The sequence below is a fragment of the Coptis chinensis genome, chromosome 3, assembly GCF_015680905.1.
Source record: "Coptis chinensis isolate HL-2020 chromosome 3, ASM1568090v1, whole genome shotgun sequence".
In the NCBI taxonomy this organism is placed as follows: domain Eukaryota; kingdom Viridiplantae; phylum Streptophyta; class Magnoliopsida; order Ranunculales; family Ranunculaceae; genus Coptis; species Coptis chinensis.
In genome coordinates this window covers 100,021,015-100,047,797 of record NC_141458.1, presented here as the reverse complement: position 1 = coordinate 100,047,797, position 26,783 = coordinate 100,021,015, and the positions used below count along the sequence as shown (strand labels likewise).

General features: G+C 38.7%; 3 protein-coding genes across 3 annotated transcripts; 1 reads left to right on the top strand and 2 right to left on the bottom strand.

The window, feature by feature from the left end:
• On the top strand, positions 1-1,068 carry LOC147512113 (uncharacterized). Its single transcript, XM_086598653.1, has 2 exons — positions 1-680; positions 804-1,068. The coding sequence occupies exons 1-2, from the start codon at positions 1-3 to the stop codon at positions 1,066-1,068; spliced, it is 945 nt and encodes a 314-aa protein (XP_086454779.1).
• A 14,375-nt stretch (positions 1,069-15,443) lies between these two features.
• Positions 15,444-16,568, bottom strand: LOC147512112 (uncharacterized). The gene has a single exon (XM_086598652.1). The coding sequence runs from the start codon at positions 16,566-16,568 to the stop codon at positions 15,444-15,446; it is 1,125 nt and encodes a 374-aa protein (XP_086454778.1).
• Positions 16,569-25,707: 9,139 nt separating this feature from the next.
• LOC147512111 (uncharacterized) lies at positions 25,708-26,217 on the bottom strand. Its single transcript, XM_086598651.1, has one exon. It carries the CDS (start codon positions 26,215-26,217, stop codon positions 25,708-25,710), a length of 510 nt encoding a protein of 169 aa, XP_086454777.1.
• Positions 26,218-26,783: the final 566 nt, after the last annotated feature.

Genomic DNA, 26,783 nt, shown 5'->3' with positions numbered 1-26,783 from the left:
ATGAGGCTATGGGCTGAAATTTGCAATATTCACAATGGCACTCAAGGAGAGTGGTGCGTTGCAGGAGACTTCAATAATGTTCTTTATTCGTTTGAACGGATTGGTGGAGAAGCGGTGCACCCTAGGGAAACCACCCCTTTCAGGGATTGTCTTGTCACATTTGAGCTGTATGATCTCAAAGCTATTGGAGCGTTCTATACATGGACCAATTTTGATAGGAAGTGGTCTAAAATTGATCGATGTTTGGTGAATAGTGCCTGGAGTACTACATTCTCCTACTCTTATGCAGAATACCTGCCCTCGGGTACTTCAGATCACTCTCCGATAGTTATCGCTATCATCAACAGAGTTGCCGCTAGTCCTCCTTTCAGGTTTAGTAACTTTTGGGTCCTTCATCCAGAGTTCTTGGGCGCCTTTTTGCAATGTTGGAGGGTGCAAGTGAATGGCAGCCCTCTCTTCATTCTGACGCAAAAGCTCAAACTGTTGAAAAGCAAGTTGAAAAGCTGGGCAAAATTCTTCTGCTCGGACTTAACTAAGCAGACTGAGGCTGCTAGGAAGGAACTCAATTATATACAGAGAGCACAACAAAGTAATCCAATGGATGCTCTACTATGTACTAGGGAAAAAGAGGCACGGTCAACACTCTGTCAGCTTATCATCATGGAAGGAGAGGATCTCAGGCACCGTACTCGATGTGACTGGATGAAATATGGAGATAAATGTAATGAGTTTTTCCATAAGATGATTAAAGAGAGAAAAGGTCGTAATTTGATCTAGGCTCTTAATGATGAAACTGGTACTAGAAGGGAAGGGCATGAAGAAGTCTCCGCAGCCTTTGTTGACTACTATAAGACCTTATTGGGACAACCGTCCCCAGCTAGATGTGATCCTGAATACCTTGAGAGGCTGCACTTTTCTAGGGTTCTGTCCCCAGATGAAGCAGAGACATTGATACAGGAGTTTACAGAGGCCGAGATTCAACAAGCTCTGTTTGAGATGGAGGATAATAAGGCCCTGTGGCCCGATGGGTTCAATGCATTTTTCTTTAAGAAGAACCGCAATGGGTGAAAGATGAGGTTGTTCAAGCTATTCTTTCTATATTCTCTTCACCAGTGCATAGAGGAGTGAACTCAACTCACTTGTGTCTCATCCCGAAATGTGCAACACCATCCAGGGTGGAAGAGTTCGACCGATAGCTTGCTGCAATGTTCTCTATAAGTGTGTCTCCAAAATGCTCACTAACCGAATGAAGCTATTTATGCCTGATATCATCTCCATGCAACAATCCGCCTTTATTCCGGGCAGATCCATTCAGGATAACCTCTTATTAGCTCATGAACTTATTAGAGGATACACAGGGGCTCATGGGACTAAACGATGCTCTATCAAGATTGATATTACCAAAGCATATGATACCGTGAGCTGGCAAACTATTGAGATGGTGATGGCAAGGTTTAGATTCCCAGATAAGTTCATTGTGTGGACGAAAATGTGCTACTCCTCACCGTATTTCTCCATTTTAGTAAATGGAACGCCTCAAGGTTATTTTGCTGGTGCTAGAGGTCTTCGCCAAGGGGATCCACTTTCGCCTTATCTGTTTGTCTTAGTAATGGAAGTGCTCAGTGGTATGTTGAGGAATAAGGTGGCAGCGAAGGAATATTCTTACCATCCTAAATGTAAGAAATTGAGCATTACACATCTTAGCTTTGCAGATGACATCTTGCTGTTTTGTAAAGGTGATCCCAATACGGTTCAAGCTGTGAAGAATACCATTGAGGAGTTCTCTGCATGTACTAGTATGAAGTTGAGTAGTCAGAAGACTACACTGCTTGCGGGTAGTATGAGTCAGCATGAAGCCCAGGAATTAGCGGATATAATGGAAGTGCAACTAGTCCATCCACCGGTAACATACTTAGGCCTTCCTCTCACTGCTTCTAGAATGGGAATTAAGGAGTGCCTGCCGTTGATAGAAATGGTGACAAAGAGGATAGCAAATTGGAAGAATAAGTCTCTAACACATGCTGGAAGGCTCCAATTGATACAATCTGTCCTTTCCTCTCTTCATGTCTACTGGGCGAGAACCTTCATCCTACCCCAGAGAACTTTGAAGGACATCGCAAAGATTTGCAATAGATTCCTTTGGTCAGGGCCAGATATGAACTCCAAAATGCATCATGCAAGTCACGCTACTCTCAGACTTGGTAAAGATCAGGGAGGCTTGGGCATTGTGGATCCGAAGACATGGAATAAGGCTGCCTATTGTGGACTAGTTTTCAAAATTGCGAGCTATGAAGATTCCTTATGGGTTCAGTGGACAGTTGAAAATCATATCCGAAACCAACACTTTTGGACTATGAAAGTACCGACCGATGCCTCGTGGGTCTGGAGAAATGTCTTGAAGTACAGGGGAGCAACTCAAAAGTTTGTAAGGCATCAGATAGCGAAGGGTGGGCAGACCTATGTCTGGCATGATCCGTGGTGTCATGACGCACCATTAATTCAGTGGGCAGAAGCAGTTCAACTACTTCATGTTCCGGATAATGCGCTTGTGAGTGAGCTTATTACAGATGGGAGATGGAACCAGATCATTACCAGTTTGCCTGACAGTGAGCTCAAGAGGAAAATAGAAGGAACTGATTTGAACCCTCTACTCTCTCTAGACCAAGTAATTTGGACGCCAACAGTATCGGGTAGATTCATCATCCGGTCGGCAAGATACCGTGCTCTAAGCAGATCCAAACAAGGTGAAGTGGTACAGGTTGATATGGGGCAGGCTTGTTCTTCCGAAACATTCGTTTACAGGGTGGCAGCTCTTTGCAAATGCATTACCGACTCAGGACAGGTTGGTTAAGAGGAAGGTATTAACCCAGTCGAATTGCTGTTTTTGCAACACCTCAAGAGAGCATTCGAAACATTTGTTTTTTGATTGCCAGTTTACAAGAGGAGTGTGGGCAAAAGTGAAGAGGTGGATGGGTTTGAGCTGTTGTGTTAGAGCGTCAACCTCTGAATGGTACAGATTGTTGCGGCTATGTCGTCCTGCTACTATGGAAGCTGAAATTATAAAAGCTATTGTTTGCGCAACAGTTTACGCCATCTGGAGAGAAAGGAATGCGAGGAGATTTCAGCAGCAACAACGTACTGAAGAACAAGTTTTCAGCAGAGTGCAAAAGGAGATGAAGATATATCTACAAACTGTGTTGAAGGAAGTTCCAGAGACTGTAGCAGCTAGAATACTGATTGACAAAATCGGTATACAAGTCTCCTTTACACAAACGAACCCCAGCTGGTGCTCGTGGCTTAGGCCTAAACTAGGTGAGCTGATGATAAATACTGATTGGTCGGTTACAGAGGAATCAAATGGATTTGGGGGAGTGATTAGAGATGAAACAGGGGCAGTGAAACTGGCATTCACAGGCAGTTCTACTAAGAAGTCAGTTATGACACAGGAGCTTTTAGCCATTGAAATTGGTATGAAGGGTGCGGTTGACATTGGAGCTACAAGAGTAACTATTGCGTCTGACTCACAGTGTGCTATTCGGGCAATCATAGGCAAAGAGGAACCCCCTTGGTACTGCCTTAATATCGTCGCTTCCATTATTGCTTTGAAAGATCAGTTCGAAGTAGCGGAGTTCAAACATGTTTATAGGGAGACCAATCGGGTAGCTGACTTTTTGTCAAAGCTATGTAATGTTTTACATGACTCATTGCTGTTTTTCCTACCTCCTTTGGATGGTGATCTATCTAAACTTGTAATGGAGGATGCGCTAGATAGAATGTATATGAGATTATGATTAATACAGGTTGGGGTCAGCCGAACCCCTAGCTTCATCAAAAAAAAAAAACCCCAGGGGACCTACAGGCAGTCACTACCCTTTGTTCAGGGAGAGTAGTTGATAACAAAGTAACTATGCCTAAAGATCGCCCGCAAATAGAAGCTGAAAATGAAACCATACGAAATACTGTCATAGAAACTGAAGACCCTACAACTGTAGAAGTTCCAGTCCAACCACAACCAAAAGGCAAAACTTTACCGAATACCACCATAGAAATTGATGATCCTACACCTGTAGAGGTTCCAATATGGACACCTAGATGGAAAATGGCTAAAGATAAAGCAAAGACTAATAATACTTTTGACCCTTATGCTAAATATAGAGATAAACCACCGTATCCCCATAGACTAATTGTGTCTAAAAAGGACGAGAATTTTGATGAGATTAGGGACGTGTTTAAAAATCTGACTATAAACATACCTCTTCTAGATGCTATAAAAAGTCTACCTGGACACGCTAAGTTTCTAAAAGAGTTGTGCACCAAGAAGAGAAAACCAACATACCCAACGAAGCCTTCTTAATTGAACAATATCCCTCTTTATCTGAACATAATGGGATTATTAAGTACAAGGACCTTGGTCGTCCTACTGTATAATGCACCTTAGGGGATTACTTCATAATAACTGCTCTATTAGACCTGGGGGCGAGTGTTAACTTACTTTTTTTATTTATATTAACAATTACGTCTAACAAAACTTCAACCAACCAAAATGACTTTGCAGTTAGCTGATCATTCTATTAAGTACCCCAAGGGCATAGTTGAAAATATTCTCGTTAAAGTTCAAGACTTTTACTATCTAGCAGACTTCGTTATTCTCGACATAGAAGTTGCTCATGATTCCATTCCCATCATCTTAGGGCTTCCTTTCTTGGCAACCGCCAATGCCCAAATCAATTGTCGGGATGGCTCAATGACTCTTTATTTTGGAAATCTTTCTGTGGAAGTTAACATGTTTAGACAAAAGCAGAGACAACTAGGTTTGCCTGTAGAAAAGAAGTGAAGTTCATTGAGTGTTTTGTATATCACATTAGTGCTTCCAACGATCTCGTCCCCACACTAGTAGATACCCCTCTTATGGTAGAAGACAAAAATCACAATTTTGACTCCTTGATCATAAATGAAATAAAGAAAGAATTTTTCACCCTGCCTTTCGACCCTATGAGAGATGGAGTCAATCTCACAATAGACGAGATAGATGAATTCCTCAAAGATGGAAATGAATACCATAATTATGTGGATGCGATCAAGCTAGAAAAGGAATTCTATGAGTTTCTAAGAGCCTGTGATGATCCCTCTCAAACACTACCTAAAGCACCACCCGACCACCATTCACATGAGCTAATCCCTCATAGAATCCAACCATTTTTTCCATTCCATCCTTCTAAAACTTATCCACATCCCACATATTTTCCAAAACTATCCATTTTCTCACGCTCATTCACTTGGCCTCCCTTTCGTTGGAGGAAAAAGAAGAAGGTGCATGCTCAGTTAGGTTCTAGATCCATCAGAATTCACTCCCATTCCACTAACCCACGTTATAGAAAATCTTGGTGATTGATTCTATTTGATGGTGTATTCCGTGTTAACTATTTATGGAAAAATCCACAATTATTTAGATTATTGATATATGGTAAATTGCATGTTAATACATATATATCACATTAAGTTTGGGGAATCTAACTTTAAAAGACCCAAGTTTTTGTATAATACCACCTTTCTAGAGTATGGGCCAAACAAACATTTTCAAACTTAAAAAGAGTTTTCCAATTTTGTTTGGGGGTGGTATATTTTGGTATTTCATTTCAAAACGTTTTTCCACCCTTTGCCTGTCATGTTACTCTAATTTAGTTAGTACGTAACAGTTTAATTGTGCTTCATGTTATTATATCATCTTTACAATATTTCTGTTACAGGTACTGCCAATTTTTGCCACATTTCTATGGTAAATTCTTTCCTTATCTCTTTACACTTTGAGGACAAAGCGTTCGATTGTTTGGGGGTGGGATAGAAACATTTGCAAAAATTAGGCACTTTTAGGATGTGAATTACGCACTTTTCTTTATAACATATTAAAAATCATAAATATTGTTTATACTAGGCACTTAGTGATAATAGTATTGTTCCCTTCTCCATTATGATATTAGTCTAGAAATCTCACGTAGTACTTGAATTAGGATTTAATTTTTGAAACTTAGATTAATATATAGGTAATAGTCATTACATCTTTTCATGAACATCTTGTATACGCATCTTTGATTGTACTTGGCAGTATTTTTCTGAGACCTAGGTTAGAGTACTTAATACATATTCTGTGAGCATCTAGCCTAAAAACCTCATAAGAGTGAAATATCTTAGTGATGACACAAGGGAGAAGTAAATTATGAGTAGAGAAATCACACATCCACTTGCTTGATCACCACACCATATCCTAAGCGAGAATTTAGGCCCTCTTTGGATCAATATAGCCAGATATTCACATCTATATGAAATTTATTATCCGCTAGTCGCCCCACTGAGCCTTTCATTAGCCTTTTCACAAACCACAAATCCTTTACCCAATAAAACAAAATAAAAAATAAAAGCAGCCTACCTATCTGGATAAGTATGGGAAATAGGATGAGTGAAGAAAAGAGAAGAGAAAAACCTGTGTAAACAAAAATTAGTTAGTTGCTTCAGAAAAGAAAAAGAAAAGAAGTTTTCATCCAAAGAAAAGAAAAGAAAAGAAAAATAGAAATAGAAATAAAATAAAAACTCCAAAAATAGAATAAAAGGAGTCAAAAAGACAAAATAAAAAGGCTAAGGATGGAAACAAAGTGTAGAAGCAAAAGAACAAGGTTTTCTCTAGTTACATAATATGAAGACCCTATTTTCTCAGACTTGTCTTTTTGAATATCCATTTCCTTCCTTCTTTAACCAATACCTATGCCCCTGTATCACCTAATAAAGACATCTAGCTCAATTAGGAATAGGCTTGTGTGATAGTAAGTGGTAGATGTGTTTGATCGGCCTCGGCTTTCTTAGATTGTCATTGAGATTATGAGGAAATATGTGCCCACTGCACACTGGAGTTAGAAAACTTGAGTGGAAAAATTAGAGTGTTATGTATTTTGACACATTCCTTGTGAGAACCTACTTAGGCACGCTACCCAAAAGTTTCAGAAACGGACCTGCCATTGCATTTCATATCATAGTTCATTGTATAGTTGTTTATCTTAAGATGATTTGATTATTATGCACGTATTAGTTTAAGTTTTAGAATGATCATCATTGTTTAAATACTAATGAGATGTATAGATTCTGAGATAAAATTAGGGAACAATTAGGGAACAATTACTTTTATTTCTTAGTCGTTGTAGTATAAATGAAGTTTGTGAGTACCTTCTCTAGAAAACTGTCATGACACTATAACTCGTCCACTAGGAAAATCCTAGTGGTTTAAGACTTTATTGCATATGGTCAATGCAGTCGTACTCAGCGAAACGAGACTAGTTAAAAATAAATTTTTTGCCACATATTTTAATTTCACATATTTACTTGAGGACAAACAAAATACTGTTTGGGGGTGGTTTGATAAGACCCCAAAACTGTAGTTTAAACCCTTTAATAGTATTTATATTTAGCCAATTATGTTATTAATAATATAAGTTTATCACTAATTACGTGCTTTTGAGTATTTCAGGCTTCGGAGTTGAATAAATGTCAATTCGTTACTAATTAGGCGCTAAAAGGAGCTAAATTGATTGCTAGAGAAGTTCCATGAAGAAATCCCGAGTTTAATGGAGAAAAAACCCTTAAAAAGCCCAAGTCAACACTGTGAAGTGAAAGTCAAACCGGATTAGAGAGCTGAAGAAAAGTCAACGAAACTTCAAAAGGCCATATCTTTGGACTCAGGCCTCGGAATTAGGCCCATTTTATATCAAAATGACTGGCTCAGAAAGCTATTTCCAATGGTCTAAGCCTTGACTCAATCAAAGCAATATAAGTTGGCGAAAACACGTTCTACAGTAACACAACCAGAATTGGATGTCTTGGATTTAACCAATTGGGTTATGGAATTGATTTATGGGTCTATAATCTAGCCTAAAAGCCCATGCACGAAATTATAACCTAACCCTCTCCTATATAAAGAGGGTTAAGGCTAAAACAAAATTTGGCTACTCCCCTATTTAGTTTAGTTTTAAATTAGGGTTTTCTCTCTCTCTCTCTCTTTAGTTTAAGTTAGGTTTAGTTAATTAGTTTAGTTTGTAGCCTCCATTAGAACCTATTAATAAAAGCTTTAGTTTATTCAATTCAAGTATCTTTAAATTATGTCTTCTATTCAATATTTAGTTAATATGATTCCTATGATACAAGGCTAAACCTCCATTAGAGGAGGTTTATGAAGCCATGTGAGGATGATTGGTAATTAGTATGGTTGTGGATTTGTATTAGCGTTTTAAGTTTGATTCTTATGATTGTTTAGAGATAAAGATCATAATAGTTGAACTAGAGTTTAGAGCCACCACCAAAGATATTTGTGGTGGAGTTAAACTCTCATGCTAGTGAAGCCTTGATCCGAGAGGACTTGGTGTTCACTAGGGATCAATAGGCAATTCGATAATCAACCTAATGGTCAATCGAATTGCGTGGTGGATTAAATCTTCTTTATACCCTTTTATCATCATTATATTTACTGTTTTGACATCTTATTTACTGTTTTCATATCACATATTACTCTCATCATTGTTCCTTTTGTTTGATTAATTGGATTCTATTTAGTCTTGGTAGTTTAAGAGTGGAACGAATCCTGACTCTCTATATTGTATAATGAATTGAGAGTAGGAATAATATTGATAAGGTAGTTGATCATTAGTTATTTATATTCATCTATAGATAATTAAGAATCAATTTACTAATTATCAAAGGTACTTATGCCTCATACTATGGGCTCATGCTAGGTTGGACACTAAGGTTTGGGGAATGTCATATAGCATATGTCTCTCAGCTAAAGCAAGGAAAACGTCACTAGCAGCGTTATTCGCAGAAGAAAATTGCCATTCCCCTAAGATATTTAGCATGATAAAAAACATCATAGTGCCCATATTAGGGGACAAGCTACCAAGGGCTACGTTAAGATTCCCTTGGTCCTCTATACAAAAATTCCCTGCCCCATAAGTCTCTTGGAAATACTCATAGTTATATATATTATCAGACATATAACCCCATGAGTTTTGGAAGTGGGGGTGCTCGTGATATGCATCCCAACAGCAAAGGCTACCAAAAACTTGCTGAAATCCATTGTTATTTCATCAATAGTGACAGATAACACTTGTTCCCCATCCAGTTGATAAAAAAACTTACAATGGTCATAGAAATACGAAGTAAGCGCAAGAGAATAAGTGTCATTTGCACTTACCAGTAGATTATGCCATCCGGACTACACAATCCTATCGCGGAACCAATATCCATACGTGTTACTATCGAGAAATTCGTCAATGGATTGCTCCGGAATGATTCTAGGTGATTTCATATCAAACAAACTCACCATGGAACTCATGGAAGTGACTGCGAAAGATCCCACAAATCAGAACTGAAGTCGTGTTGAGGTGAAGGCGCGGGTGCACTCTTGTCTGACAAGATTTCTAGTACTTTAGGGGCGTGTGCGCTATGAGTATAGGCAAAATAGGGGGCGTGCGCGCTCCGTGTAATAGATGTGCTCTGAAGTGAAAATCCTTATAAATGTGAGATGTGCAAAGTGAGAGGTGTGGTGTTAAATTGAAAGTGAACCCTGTATTTATAGAGGACTAGTTTCTAAGTTCGACAAGTTGCCCAAATAATTAAGGCAACATGATGGAAAAAGAACATTGCTAAATCCAAAATAGAAACAAACCAGATGCATACTCCCAAACCAAACCAATAGCTTTTTGGCTGGAATTAAAATAGCAATCATCTAATCACTACTCCTTGAGGTTGCACCAAACAACACTAGCTAATTCTAGCTACACCAATTTAGCAACATACGCACCTAAACCGATCCTTATCAAGCAGGCAATAATATTACGAAAAAAATACGTGGATATGAGTAGAGGCATGCTAAATAAATAAGTCCACCCCCAAACAAGTTGGAAGGGTGGGATTCATGATACAAACATAACATATGCCGGAATTTAAAACAACTTCAAATTTAAAATAACAAATACATAATTCAATATTAACTACTTAACTAAAACAATTCAGAATTAAAATCTACTAAAAGCAGGGAAAATAATCTTAAAACAACAATAATACAATAAAACTAGCCACGAGACGAGGATGGGCTAGAGTCATCCCTCCTGCGTCTACGACGTTCATGCCTTCTAGAGTCTGCAGAAGAAGAACCCTCATGCGGTGGCAGGTGTCGTAAAACTTTGACTTAAAATGTGCGTTGTTGCTCCATTAACACATCCATGGCTTCCCAATGCTCCTTATTAGATGAGAGAGACTCCATGTTATCCTAGACATCTTGGTGACTATCACTGAGCAACTAAATATTCTCCTGAAGTTTGGCTTGGTTACTGATAATTGTGCCTTGCCTAGTCTGAATGGCCTCACAGAGGTCATCAATAGAATGATGGCCTGTTCGAATCGTCTCATACTGAGTATGGAGAGTTCACGAGCCCCTATGAAGTAAGGAAAAGCAGGCTCTATCAGTAGTAGCCAACTCCAAAGCTCCTGCATCAAAACAGGCAGCATCGTCTTCCTCCTCCAACTCCATTTCAGCAGCCAACACTTCAGGCACATTCCAATCTTTTTGAACACAATCTCTATAAATCCGTGCATTCTCATGCACCTTCAACTTAATCTTATCCAAACCCGGCACACATCCCCACAACAACATTACCTTCGTTATCAAAACAGGGAAAGCGACGGTAGTACCACCAACTCCGATAATCTCATTAATAATAAACTCAAGTAAACAAAACCCATACCTTTTGGTCTGCAGGGTCCATAGAACATGGAGACAATTCAAACTAATGTCACTGGCTTTCGTGGTGGCAATGATGTTCCTGCCAACCCACTGAGCCACGACCAGCTGGTTCCTCCTCAAAGACGACTAACGAACACAATGCGAACTCGAATTGTAACGTCCTTCCAAGACTGTCTCTGTCATTAGCGGTGTTATACCCCCGAACTGAGATTGCTGCATCGTGAGGACAACCTTTCTTTCCTCAATGCCAGTTATCTCAGCCAACCTCCCTCTCGTTAATTCCCTCCGACCATCATCCAAATCCACAAAAACCCTATTACCTTCAACCTTCCTGTTCTTGTTAAAAGACAAGACCAAATCCGGATAATAAAAATCCTCAGTTGAATACCACAACCCATCCCACTTCCTAATGCACATTTCTACATCAAAAATGGTGTAAACTAAGCACTGGTAAAAATTTGTTCTGGAAGGATTTTAGGGGTTCGAGGATTCATGACAATCTGGAATGGAAAATTTTGGGGATGGTGCGGGTGAGTTAGGAATGAAAATGACTCGGTTCAAATTGGGGGGCAGCTGTGTAGAGGTAAGGGCGCGGGTGCGCTTGTAATACGCGTGGACAGAGGATGTGTGTGCGTAAGGGTTTACAATGTCAGTAAGGTTTAGCATTGTGGAGGCGGAGAAGAGAGAAGAAAACTTGATTTAGTGTTTAAAAGGGGGTCACGTGCGAGGCACGTGACCGCGTAGGGTTTATTAGCTTTTAGGCCCAAGCCCAAAACAATACAGATAATACCCATCATGTCCTTATGCCTCGTAAACTTAAAACTAAAATACCCGATTCGTTAACGGTCCGATTTTTGCGAATGAGCTATGAAAACGATCAACAAAGAGAGTACAATCCAATGATCTATAAAAAAACCTCAAATATAACCGTGGCTGATATATAAGAAAATAAAAAATGCCTCAAAGTGCGTAAATGACATAAGTTATGTGATCAAAAGAAATTTAAATTCATAGATAGTGCCAAACCAAATCAAAATACGACTAACTGGCATAAACAATAAGAATAGAAAGTTGAGAGATCAAGAATGGAAAGACCAAACACCCTACCCCCAAACAAAATTTTGAAAACAGGGTGTTGAAAATTTGTTCAAACACATGGGTCTTTTAAAGTCAGATTCCCGAGACTTGCTATATTACTATTTTTATGGTTTTAATATTTTTTATTTTTTTTAATAAGTTTAATATAAAGGAAAACAATAAAGCAATAAAAACATAATGCACTCCATAGAGAAACATGACTAAAAAACCAAGCAAACATGCAAGAGTGGAAAACGTGAATTATGTTAAACGTGGACTTAGGATCCGGTACTTACAGCCACACACTCTAAAGGGAGGGCCCGGTTATCTTAATGGTGCACAACCAAAATATAAGAGTGGAATAGAGTACAATGAAGAAGAAAATGAGTCTTTAATAGGCAGATACTCGAGACTTTATCTAATATATATATATATAACCTGCAGTTTACCATATATCAACAACCAAAATAGTTGTGAATCTTGCCATAAATAATTATCACAGAAAACACGCCCAAACACAATCAAGCACCATGATTTCCCATGACGTGGCCTAGTGGAATGAAAGTGAATACTGATGGATCTAGAACCTAACCTAGCATGCAAATTCTTCTTGTTTTTCCAACGAAATGGTGGCCAAGTGAATGATTGTGAGAAAATGGATGGTTATAGAAGATATGGTGGATATGGATGAATTTTAGAAGTAAGGAATGGAAGAAATGAGAGTGTGGGTGTAGCATAAAATTCATTGGAGGAGTGGGTTGGTATAATCACACAACTGAAAATGAAAATATCAGGTGGCTCTTTAGGTAGTATATTCTTACTAGGAGAGTTTAGAAAATCATGAAGCACAGGAGAAACAAGAGGGCCAAGTGCAAACTCAAGGTTCCTTTGAAAAGGTGGAGGGAAAACAATCGAGGCAGGTGGTGTGCAAGGTAGTTCTTGATAGGGTGGATCATCACAGGCTCTAAGAAACTCATTGAATTCCTCATCTAGCTTGGTCGCATCCACATTTTTTTTTTGCTTAAAGGTAATTGATTAAAAGAATAAAATGAAAAGGTACAAAGGAAAATAATAAGTAGAGTAAAAGTTGCCTAGTGTGAGTATCATCATATGTGTACCCACCTATTACAGCCCAAAATTAGTTAGAGAAACGAAAGTAGGTAGTGAACTGATTCTCCAGGTTTCTCATGAAAGGAGGCCTTGTGCCCCACCATTTACTTTCCCCCCTTTGTAATGATGCTCCATGCCTCGAACAACTGTCCACTCCTAAGTTAGTTTCTCGCCATGTTGCAGTTACATTAATCCATGTGGCTTTCTCCTTCAGCTGCCTCCATTTAGTTCTAACTTCCCAATGTACTGTGTCCTCTTGAAAGGCTTTAACCACTGAGGAAGAATCTGATTCAATCCAAATGTATTTCCAGTCCAAGTCCAAAGCTCTCTGAATTCCTTCAACAACTGCCATAGTTTCTGCCATATAGTTAGTTGCAATACCCAACCCCCCTGCTGCTGCCCCCAAGAAATCTCCTTTGTAGTCCCTTAGAACTATGCCCCATCCCGCCATACCTGGATTTCCCCTTGAGCTCTCGTCTGCGTTCACTTTAAGAATCCCCGGGGCTGGGGGAAGCCAGTAGCATTCAATAATTTGGGGGGCTCTTCTCGCTTTATGTGGAAGATTGAAGCTGTGCAGAGCTTTCATGTCCGTCATGCAATTATTCATAGTACCTGATGAACAGTGGTAGGCTCTGATGATGGCTCTCCTTGTGAGAAAGCAAATATCCAAAAAACTGGATTTCTTCTCTTCATAAATCACCTTGTTTAGATTTTTCCACAAACTGACCATGCAAGTCAGCGAGCAAGCTTTCCACATATCCAAGATCAATGCGCTATGATGCTTGCTTTGTTGCAAAATATCGTTGAAGGATTCTATACCTGATCGCATGCTGAAAATTTGCCGCATCTGATCCCAAACTAGTTTTGCTAGAGGGCAGTGGTACAAGATGTGATCGATGGTTTCTTCTTCTTGTTTACATATACAACATCGCGAAGCAAGCTGTATCTTCCTCTTTTGCAACTGATCATCTTTTCGCGATGCCCCTCTTACTAGCTTCCATGCAATTCCTTGCGTTTTAGGGAGTATCTTGGCGCTCCATATGAACCTGCAACCCATGTGCTTCACCGCTTTTTTCCTGATGTCTTCATGTGTTGCTGCTACCGAAAATTTTCCTTTTCCATCAGAAAGCCATACTCTTTCATCGGCCTTGGAATCATCAGGATGTTGGAGAGAGAGAAGGTTGATACCGATTGCTTGAAGCACTTGTGAAAAGTTACCTGAGAATTCCCAGTCGCTCCTGTAGCCTTCCTTGGAATTTCTTGATATCGTCACTTTCTTCTGGGAAGAAGTCGCAAATGGGTTTCTTCAGAGCCCGGTTTTCGCCCGGATATTAATAGAGGAGCCATTCCCCACTATCCATCCATGGAGTTCAGTCATCTCCTTAAGTGCCCATCCGATGCCCCCAAACTGTCGATGTCTTGTAGTTGGTCCAGCGCCCGGATCGATTTGTGTACTTTCCTCTCATAAACTTCGACCAGTCATTCTCCTCTGTGAGCAGTCCCCACGCTTGTTTCATTAGCATGGATAGGTTGATATCTTTAAGTCTCTGAATGCCTAGACCACCTTCCTCTAAAGGTTTGCATGTTTTTTCCTAAGACACCGTAAAAGATTTTCTCTCAGCCGGGTTACCACTCCAAATGAAATTCCTGATGATTCACTCACATTCTTTGATCACTGACTGTGGCCATCTGTAGATCGCCATATTGTGGACTGGGATACTATTTAGAACATGTCGCACTAAAACAACCCTTCCTTGAAAAGATAGCATTTTCTCCGCCCATCCTGCCGCCCTTTTCCTAATCTTGTCCACCAGCGGTGCCAATGCCGCCCTTGTTACCCTACCCATGATCAAAGGCACTCCTAGATAATTCTCCGGTAAGCTCCCTTCTTTGATTCCCATAGTTGCCTAAATCAAATTCTTCTTTCTGCTTTGCATCGGACTTAGAAAAATCTTGCATTTCTCTTTATTTATGAGCTGCCCTGAGGTGTCTTGATACCTGTTAAGAATCTGCCCCACTTGCTTAAGACATCTCATATTTGCATTGCAGAAAAGAAAGATATCATCAGCAAACATCAAGTGTGAGGGACTGCAGTACTTAGAGTTTATCACCATCGGCTGTATCTTGTTCTCCAGGACCAATCTACTTATGCTTCGGCTTAGGCAATCTTCCGCTATAGCAAAGAGCAGAGGAGATAGAGGGTCCCCTTGTTTAAGACCTCTTCTCGCAGAAAAATTCCCTTGTGGTCCACCATTTATCATGATAGACATTGTGTTGCTTTGGAATAGCGCTTGAATCCACCTGATCCATCTTTCATTGAACCCCACCCGCCGCAAACCGCCTACGTAGAAAAGTCCCAGTCCATCGGTCAAAGGCTTGAGAGATGTCAAGTTTTATCCCAATGCTTCCACCATGTCTAAGAGTCGCAAATCATTCACCGGTTCGATGCTAGGCCAATGGCTTGTTGTGAATTTTGTTAGGGATGAAGCCATATTGTTCCTTTGTCGATGATTCGCTCTCGCATCGGTTTGACCTTGCGGCAAGAATCTTTGTGATGACCTTGAAGACGGTTCGAGAGACATATCGGCGAAATCTGCCCTAAGCGATTGTCATTTTTCTCCTTTGGGATTAGAACAATGAAGTTGGTATTGATACCAAATGGCAGTCTAGATTTTAAGAAGAAATAGCAGATGGCCCTTGTAAGATCATACCCGACTATATCCCAACAATGGTGGAAAAAATATCCGGAGAACCCATCAGGACCTGGGGAGCTGTCTGGGTTCAAATGAAAGACAGCCACTTTCACTTCTTCTGGTGTTGGAATGGATGTGAGGAGATCATTATCCTCAGCTTGCAAGTCCTGAGGCATAGCATGTATAAGATCCCAATCCATAGTATGCTCCACTCTCCTGAATTTGGCAGAGTAATGGTTGACTATGTGCCTGCCGATCTCCTCTTGAGTGTGAAGGGTGACACCCTCCTCATTCCTCATTTCTGTGATCAGGGACTTACTTTTATTTCTATTGGCCATTGCATGAAAGAATTTTGTGTTTCGATCATTGTCCTTGTGCCATTTTGTTCTTGACTTCTGTTTCCAAAAATCTTGTTCCTGCTGTAGCAGTAGTTCCACTTGATTTTCTTGGTCCACCATGTTCATCACAAAGTCCTCCGTAACATCCCCACTCTCGAACTGCTCATGCATCAGTTCCAACCTCTTGGTTTCTTCCTCTACCTTGAACCTGATGTTACCAAAAGTCTCTTTATTCCACTTCTTCAAAACAGCCTTTAGTCGCTTCAGTTTCTGAGTGAGAATGTATAAAAAGTGTCCCGATAATGGCTCCTGCCAAGATTCCATCACCACATCTTTGAACTTTGGATGGGAGCACCACATGTTGAAGAACTTGAAAGGCATGTTGTTGGGTCGTGGGATACTGGTTGCATCCACATGACTATGGTATTCCTCTGCATCTTTGAGAAAGTCATAAATCTTGTCCAAGGAGTAGAAATTATGATCTTTGTCTACGTCTATAAGAAGGGTATCGACTAGTGTGGGGACGAAAACGTCGGAGTCGAAACTTCCGAAATAAAGGAAATGATGCATCTGATTCTCAGGAAATGTGTTGTTGAAATAATCTTGAGCTAAGCCCTCGATCATGATAATCTCACCATCGATAGTTGTATTTGGTAACTATTTCATCGTATTGAAAACATTTATCTCAACAGAAAGATGGCCAAAGGACATGGACATCGAACCATCGTGGCAGTTTATGAACGCATTGGCAGTAGCCAAGAAGGGGTGCCCTAAAATGATAGGAACAGAGACGTTAACGACTTATGTGTTTAGGATAACGAAGTCGGCTGGGTAGTAAAAGTTTTGAACTTTAACCAGCATATTTTTAACCACACCCTTAGGATACTTAATAGAACGATTAACTAATTGCAACGTCATTTTAGTTGGCTGCATTTCTTTTAAACCTATTTGTTTATATAGATAATAAGGGAGTAAGTTAACACTCCCCCCCAGGTCTAATAGTGCAGTTGTCGTGTGGGTATTCCCTAAGGTGCATTGTACAGTAGGACGACCAGGGTCCTTGTACTTAACGATTACATTATGTTTAGATAGAGTTGGAAACTGTTTAGTTAAAAAGGTGTCTTTTGGTATATTTGTTTTCCGCCTAGTAGTGCACAACTCTTTTAGAAACTTAGCATGTTGTGGTAACTTTTTAATAGCGTCAAGAAAAGGTAGGTTTATCGTTAGATTTTTAAAAATTTCTCTAATCTCATCAAAGTTTGTATCCTTGTGTAATATGGATAGTCTCTGTGGAAACGGTGGGTTCTCTCTATATTTAGCATATGGATTAATAGGAGTTTTAACCTTGGCCTCCTTCCTCTTGGGTTGAGGTTTAACTGGTACCTCTATAGGAGTAGGATCGCCAGTTACTACTTCAGTTTCTAGTAAATTATCAAGTGTAATGACCATTGGTGGGGTAACAACATGCATAGTTACGGCGTTATCAACCACCCTGCCATAATGGAGAGTGGTGATGACATTTAACTCGCCTATGTGTATATTATCATTACTAGGATTACCGGTTGCTTCAAAGGCTGTGTTTGGCATTTTATGATTAGGTATGGCTTAACCTGGAAACACACCTTTCGGTTGGTTTTTCTCTTAGGTTAACTGTTGTATGGAATGATTAATGGATTGTAAAATCTGCTGGTTTGCCTGCATGTAGGCTTTGAAGCGATCCGGTTGTGAAGGTGTAGTGGCCACAGGTGGTATGACTGGAACTATCTCATGTTGATTATTAATAGGTGAGTTACGATAGTTATTATTAACCGGAATGATACCTCTATTAGCATTATAATTATTATTATAATTATTATAATTACCTTGTCCTTGTCCTTGTCTCGGTGGAGTTTGGTTGTAATTGGTCGCTGGCCTAACATTTTGATTATTAAACCCTGGAGGTGTAACTTTATGATTATTTTGCCAACTGAAGTTGGGGTGTTGTCTCCAAGGTGGGTTAGGTTCGCTATTTACGGAACAAACATTATTCGGCTGTGCGAGTGGTTGTTCATAGAGGAGAGAACAATAGGAGTCGAAATGCTCAAGGCTGTAACAGAAATTACATGGAAGAGTGTTGGCGTTCATGACAGGAGTAGGCTTATGTTGGATGGAAATGGCTTCTACCTTTTTAGTGAGAGATTCGATTAGAGATCTAAGCTTGGGATCAAATTTAACCTTCAACATACTTGACTTTAATCGTGGAAGAAGATTACTTGGACCGGGGATGTCATTACCCCAGATTATTTTGACACTTAGATTGATCTTCTAAAAACCTATAAGCCTCTGAGGCACCTTTACTAAAGAAACTACCCCCAGCCATTATGTCAAGAACCTCTTTATGGTGATGTAAAAGCCCTTTGAAAAAGGCACGACCAAGCGTGTCTTTTGCAAGGTTATGATGTGGACACTCGATAAGAAGATCAGTGAAACGATTCCAAGCCTCTGAAAAGGATTCATGAAGATTCTGGTGGAAGAAATGAATCTTTTAAAGCATTTCATCTGTCTTCAGAGGTGGGTAAAACTGCTCCATGAACAATTGAACGAGGTTGGCCCATGAGTCCACAGAATTAGGCGATTGGGCAGTTAACCAAGATGTCGCCTTATCAACTAGGATGAAAGAAAACACCCTAAGTTTAATTTGTTCTAAACTAACGGTAGGATGATGAAATGTGGTAAGAACTTTTTCAATCCTACACACATGCTGATACGGTTTCTCGTGGTCTAACCCATGAAAAACCAGTAACAAATTAAATATATTCGGGGGAATTTGAAAATACCCCACCCCACTAGGTCTGCAAGAACGATGCAAGACTTAGGGCTATCGTTAAGGGCCTTATAAAAGTTAGAGAGAGGAGTCCATTTCATCAGCCATTGTTGCAAGTGTAGTGTGTGGAATTCTAGATAGGCGTGTGCGTTAACGCTTGCGATAAATAACAGAAGATGGTTTACTAGTACCGGACCTTAATCTCATGCAAGGCTAAGGCCAATATAAATATAAACCATGAACAGCAGTCAAAACAACCCTGATATGCTAAAATTAAAAACTCCTCTAACAGAAAAGGTGAAGAGTGGTAGAAGGAGTACATGAATGCCTCCTTGCTACACGTTTGAATAGCGTCTTGTATATGCAATGCCAGTGTATTTATGAAGTTGGAAACACTGAATAACTTGAACGAAGAGAGTTGGAAACTAACCTGTGAAAAATCGGGCTTTCGTCGGGGCGGGGCGGGCGAAGCTTGGAAACAGGCCTACAAAGGCGCGGGCACGGACGCGGGCTGGCAAGAATTCCAGTAACTTGAAGGCGTGCGTGCTCACAAAATAGCGTACCTAGGGCGCGGGCGCGTTCAAGGTAGAATTCTGAAAAAAAATTATTTCTGAACCAAACAAACACAGTTAGAACCAAACAAGGGTGGGTGGGTTTAATGGGATTTTGGTAGGAACGAAAATACGAACGGAAATGAATCTAAACAAAACTAAGATGGCAGCGGCGCCATTTGATAAACCATAAAACAATAGTTTTACCTACTCTTAACTAGCTATGCTATGAATAAGTAAAACTAAAGCTAATTACTACTAAATTATCAAAGTTATCTACTTTCGTCTATCGTGCAATATGTGGAGTAGAGAATTTGTTCTACTCTTAGTTTCTTAGACGTAAGTTTCACTCGTTTAATCGATTCTAACAAAAGCAATGAGAGTAATGGATTGAAATTATACTAATATGGTGATTTAACTAATTAAGATGATTTAACTTATACTATAACAATTAAATACTAAGATGTGAATATGGAGAAGAGATTAGGGGGATTTGATTTCACTTAGATGATTTCCTAATATGCTAGTGTAGATTATTGCAATCCTAACCAATAAAGATTAAGTAATTGATCTCTAATTATTCATGGCAATCTCTGCCAACTAATAATTAGCATGTGAGGAAGTTAAACCCATTCTCATGGCAAATCAACTAACCTACTAGGGTGAAACTCTTAAATGCAATAATTATAACTAACACATCAAGTCTTCATCATAGCTTCATCAAACCCCTCTAATGGAGGTTTAGCTAGAAGTCATTAGACTATCATTTATAGAGAAATAAGAATAAGACATAATGAAGAACAATAACTTGACTTTTATTAATCTAATGGAAACGAGTCTAAGAATTGAAACTATATTAAAGACTAAGTATTGAATTATCAACTAACTTAAAACTAATGAAGAGTGATATGAATTAAATCCTAGGTCTAAACTAAATAATAACTAAGTCTAAGTAATTGAGAGTTTTGCCTTATTCCTTTTTATATAAGAGAGGGCTAGGTTTACAATTTCGTGCATGGGCTTTGGAGCCATGTTTTAGGCCATGAAATCAAGCCCAAAACCTAATTACTTAAGTCCAAAAAGGGATTCGCTGCTGGAAATTACTACAACTGCCTTTTCGTCCACTTTTTCTTCTCATATTGGATCAAAGCCTAAACCATTAGAAAGCTCTTTCCGTGCTGATCGTTTTGACATATAATAGACCCAATTCCGAGGTCTGAGACCAAAGATACGGCATACGGAAGTTCTATTGACTTTTCTACTCTATTTCTGCCCGCATTAACTTTAACTTTTCAGCTTTGATCGGGCTTTAAAAATGTTTTTTCTCCTTGAATCTTGGCCTTTAGTCATAGAACTTCTTAGCAACCAACCTTTTCTCCTTTATCTCACAAAAGTGATATGTTTCTTCATATATTTGACTCCAATACCTGAAATACACAAAAGCATGTAAACCGTACTAACTTTTATTTATTATACACATAATTGGTGTAAATATAATACTATTAAAGGGCAAAAACTACAATTTTGGGCTTTTATCAAAGACCAATTGAAGCGAAAAAATGACCTATACATGGAGGTAATGTCGCCCCACTTGTAACTGATTTGTATTGCTTCAAAAGCTTGTCCAATGCAAATACCGACACACAACGAAATAGTTCTTTAAAAAAAGGGACAAAAATAAAATGAGGGATTCAAATATTTTCACTAGCAAGTTGAGTCTTGATTTCTCTAAAATTATTCTCAATGGCAAGAATAATTTTACGTGTCACCACACGAAGATCGCCAGTAGAATCTTGCAAATATTTCTTTAACGTTGCTTATGCGCCTTCTACTCTAGAAGTAACGTGATTGCCAAAGTGTAAATGCTTGTCAGTCCATGCCTTCACAAACCACTTTCTTAAAGGAAGCCATGTACTTTTGATGTAGTTGATAGCGACAACTTGATGGGAGTAAACATCCTCAAATTCTTTCCAAGCATCAAGGTACAACGATTCTGTAGGAGATTGTATCACTTTTGTGAGACCCCTAAATTATTTTTACATTATTTTGTAATAATATTTAACATTTCGGAATTTGATATTTATTTCTGGGTTAACGGGCTAGTAAATGTGGGCTTGACTTTTTGATAGAAAAAGAAAAGAGGGAAAACAAGTATTTTGAATTTTGAATTTTGTGTAGAGATTTTTAATAGTTGGAAAGTTTTCAAAAAAGATGTTAATATAAGGTATGTAATAAATAGAATATTTTTAATAGGAAATAATATTCTATATTAGGAATAGAAATATTTGGTAAAATAGGAAGTTTCTAAAAGGTTAAACAAATATATGGTAAGTAAATTATTTAGAAAGGTCTCAGGAAAGAAAAAAAAAAGAAGGTTTTTTTCTTAAAACAAGAACTAAACAGCTAAAACACAAAGAAGAACAGAGACAGAGCGGATTGTGCATCTTGTAGCTAGCTTATGATCGAATTATCTGCGTCATTTTCTATGTACTCTTTTTTGCGATACAGGTGAGTAGTTATGTTTGTCTTTTTCATCCAAACTAGAGTTTTACGTCTACGAGTAAAAACATTTACTGCCGAGTTTTTCTTCCTCTCAGTTTTTGTTCTGCTTTTACTATGTCGTTATTTTTCTCTCATCATGTTGAATGGTTAACTTGTTAAATGTTATGTGTTGTTTTGCTTAATTACTAAAACTCTGGAAGTTGATTTGTTGAAACTGTTGGAACTGTTCGAACTCTGGAGGTTGTTAAATGGCGGCTAAAGCCCCAAAAGTAAAGAATTGTCCATTAATTTATATTTGAACTTGTATATAGTATTGGTTTGGGTGATTGAGTGTTGGAGAGGAGTGGTGCTGTTGAAGCTCTGTAAATGTGTTAATGGAGGTCGAGATTTTTTCTATAATTGATGAATGATGTAAGGAATCGAGTTTTTAGTATAGCATAGGGTTGGGTTTTGTTGGGGATCAAAACCCAACTATTTTGGTGGGTTGTATGGTGTTGTTGAAGCTTCCAAGTTTTGTTAATGGCGCCGACCGTGAATTGTGAGGAGTGGGGGAATCGGGTTTTGATGGTATTAAAAGATGGGGTTTTTCATGAGGGTCAAAACCGCTTGGATGAGAGGGGAGGAAGAGGAGAGTTGGTGGCCGAAACTTGAGTTGGTGGAGGAGGAGAGCGCTGGTGAGGAAGACAGCGACTCTTAGGGCAGGGATCGGGTCGGGTTCGGGTCGGATATGGCTATATCCAAATCCGAATCCGAATAGTTTCATAATGTCCGAACCCGAACCTGAACCCAATTATATCCGAAATTTAATATCCTAACCTAACCCGAACCCGATTATATCCGACTAACCCGATCGGATAACACTAAAAATTAAAAAAAAAACCCAAAAAATATATCTAAACCCGAATCTGAATCTGACAGACCCGACCCCAAACCCGACCCGAATAAGTAAACGGATATAAAAATCGATCCAAACCTAAACTATTCGCGGTCGGATTTGAGTCAAACCCGACCCGATTCCCTGCCCTAGCGACTCTGTTCCCTTAGTTGGGCTTTGGGCCAAAAATCTATTCTTTTGTTTTTGGGCCTAAACATTAGTTTGTTGTTGGGCCAGTTCCTTTTTCTTTTGTTTTTGGGCCGGACCACATCAATTTTGTTTCTTTGGCCCAGTTCCTTTTTCTTTTGTTTTTGGGCCGGACCACATCAGTTTTGTTTCTTTGGCCCAGTTCCCTTTCTTTTGTTTTTGGGCCGGACCACATCAGTTTTGTTTCTTTGGCCCAGTTCCCTTTCTTTTGTTTTTGGGTCGGACCACATCAGTTTTGTTTCTTTGGCCCAGTTCCTTTCTTTTGTTTTTGGGCCGGACCACATCAGTTTTGTTTCTTTAGGACGATTCTATTTTTGTTTGGGCTGGGCTCACATGATTTAAAGTGGTTCAAGTTGAGTCATTTAAATCTGTTTAGACTTTTGGGGCCATGATACAAAGGTTTGGGCCTTGGTTTTGGACTGTTGATCGTTGAGTGTTGACTGTTTATTGTGTTACATTGTTATATTATTATTTTATGGATTAATCCAATGGTAGCATGCTATGGAAGCCTATATAAACTGGTTGGTCATTATTTAAGAAAGATTTGACGTTGATACTGTACAATTTTGACACGTGACGAGATTGAAATTTTAGGAGACATAATATTCTTAAAACGCTAAAAAGGTTATGCGATAGGTTTGGAGCAATTGTGAAATTTTATGGTATATTGTAATTGTTGTTATGTTAAATGATATAATATGTTAGGATATCTATTAAATGCAATAACTTTGAGAAATAAATGTAAACGCTCGATTATTAAATCTGTGAGATGCTATTATGAGGTAATATAATATGTGTGGATATTTCCCATAGGATTGTGGATTAGTGCTATAATTTATTTGGCACGCGAAAGAATGAAAGTTGTTATGAGATACATACGTATCATACTTGAATAATTTACGTAACGAAAATCCTAGAACCTAGCTACCACAACTCATGTGATTGGCCCATGTGAAGGGCGTATGTGATTCGATTGGCCCTTCTGGCGTTTCAATGAATCTGAATGGCCCTTCTGGCATAGCCGAATAGTGGCTTGATTATCTCGTTCGCAAAATTAGAACGAGACGTGCGATATTTTATGCCGAATAGTGGCAGGACTCACATAATGACGATCGTGTGAGGGTTACCTGGTATGCGATATCCCGCTTAGGGTAACTACGCACGGAGTGGTGCATTATGTGAGGGGAGGCATGTGGATGTACATGTTCGGCATTGGGGAGCGATTGTGGTAGCCAGAGAAACTAGGTAAAACATAAAGATGACGTGATTCTAGAGACACTTGAAGAAACTCCAAACAATCATTGTGATGATATAACAAAGTGTACGTTAAAGCTCTAATAAATGATTTATTATAATTTATGTTGCATTCACAATAGTTCTACAGAAGGTTGGGTTGAATTGATTATTTATGCAAGTGTGACCCACTCTGTGATTATGCTTACACCAGTGTAAGTATAGAGTAAGTTTTAGTTTTGTTCTATTATTATTAGATGTAGTTGATCTAGTACGGTTTGAACTTAAGGCGCCTCAATGGAAGAACTAAATGCCTTATTATTATTGAATTGGAAGCTAAGGCGCCTCAGTGGAGAAACTACCTGCCTTAATTATTGTAATTTAGGAATGTTGTATTATTCGTTGGAAGTTAAGGTGCCTCGGTGGAGGAACTAACTGCCTTATTGATTGTGTATATATATATAAGTATGATTTGTATTTTAGGGCTACTCATATCAGCATTATTTATAATGCTGACCCGATTTGCATGTTTGCTTATCGAGTGTGTTCATTAAATGAACCCAGTTGATAAGTCTTGACATGATTAGTGTTAAAGAAGGTTGATTGATGCTTGTAGTTCGCGTTAGCATCTCATTATAGGATATGTTTTGTTTTCCCTTGAGGTGAAATAGATTTTCAATTGAGACAATGTTGCTTTGTATTTTCAGTTGTAATTATAATTAAAAAGTTGTTGAAAGGAGATTTATAACTTAATCATATTTGAAAGTTTTTGGTAATGAAGAGGACTTTTGTTTATTTAAAAAAATTTATTGGTTTCAAATTATTAGAATAATCAAAATAGATGATGGGTTTTTGGAAGTGGAGAGTGCATCACACCTCGAAAATAGAAGAGTCAGGAACAAATATTGTTTTTCGATTTTGTCAAAATTCGGGGTGTGACAACTTTAGTCCATACAGATAAAAAATTAGCCCAATCTTGGTCTTCTCCAAAGAGTGGCCTACAGTTATCCAATAAATTTTTTTCAATGTGCCGAATACATAGAAGGTGTGTACTCATCGGGAAAACAACTTGAATAGCGTTCATCAATGCCAATTCCCTATCTGTTACAATTACAAGAGGCTGACAAGTATCACCTAGAATTTCCTTGAACATATTTAAAGCCCAAATGTAATCTCTTTCTTCCTCTTTCTGCAAGAAATCGCAACTTGAATAGAAAGAAGTGTTAAAACTTGTCACTCCAATAATGTCAAGCAGCAGCATCTTGAATTTGTTAGACTTATAAGTGCAATCCATCACAAAGATATATGAGTAGCTCTTACTTAATGTAACTGAGAAAGGATGTGAAAAAAACAGATGAGTTAAACGATCTTCTGCATCACATTTAATGTTATGCATAAACCCTTTCTCCGAAAGATCTTCTAACAAAGCTTGAATCGGCGTGCGACCTTTTAACTCATCTTTTCGAATCTTTGCTTTTGCAGTGTAAATGGTTCTAGATACTGCTAGAATATCTAGATTAGCATTGCGCAGCGAAGTAATCATTTGCGAGGTGGTATACCCGACGTTGTCATTTCTTTAACTCTCAAGAACTCATCATGTGACAATCGACGAAACGAAGGATGCCCAGACATATCCTTTGATGGTTCATGATTATGGGATCCATCTTTAACTTGGAGTTGCCACACCCCATCATCTTGTTTGTTACCCCTTATTTCGAAGGGGCAATTGATAAGACGAGAGCTTGTTCTCATTTGCCGTTCTTTAGCTGTGGTATTCGATCTATTTAGATAAGTGCCTCCTCTGTCACAGCCAATTTTGACATATTTATCTTTCTTAGAATCTCTAATGCTTGTTGCATATCCTTGAGAAAAAGAATAATTGTGCACATACTGAAGTAGGTCCTCTCGACTAATAAACATTTTTGGCGGTGGTGGAAGCATCTCCCGATGTACATGATGCTCTTGATTTTCACACTCAACTACCCTTTCAGATTGTTCCATTTCATTCTCATGGTGGTTTGTAAACGCACTCACCTTTTGAATGCCCATGTTCTTTCATAAACAACGCAAATAATATCCTTGACGATACTTATGAATAATTTTTCTTGTCTGCAATTTGACTACATTTACAATGACAAAATAATATAGAACAAAATAAATAGTGCAATTGAATCCCGTGCAATTAAATTCTCAATATCTACAAAATGTTATCTACTTTAAGTACACAAGAAAGAGAAAATGGGTTAAAATTGAAAACTTGATTTAAACAAGGATTACACGGTTAATAAAAGATTCCAAATGCCAAAACACAAATTGAAAGAATAACTAAGGACTTACCTTTTCATCTACTTGAATTCACTATCCTTTTACCAAGTTTCAATCCTTCACAAACTTTATACCACTTCAATGTTGTTGCTTCAAGAGAAAATCAGCTAAAATGGAAACCAAATTCTTTCGTATATGACTAAGAAAAGTGAGTCTTTTTGTCTTCCGCCTTGAAATAATGGTAAAAAAGGTGAGAAAACATTTTTTTTTCGATTTCGTGGTTCATGTTTACCTCTATAACCGAGAAGGGTGGTGTGGGGTATTAAGGAGAAAAATAGGTAGACAGCTGG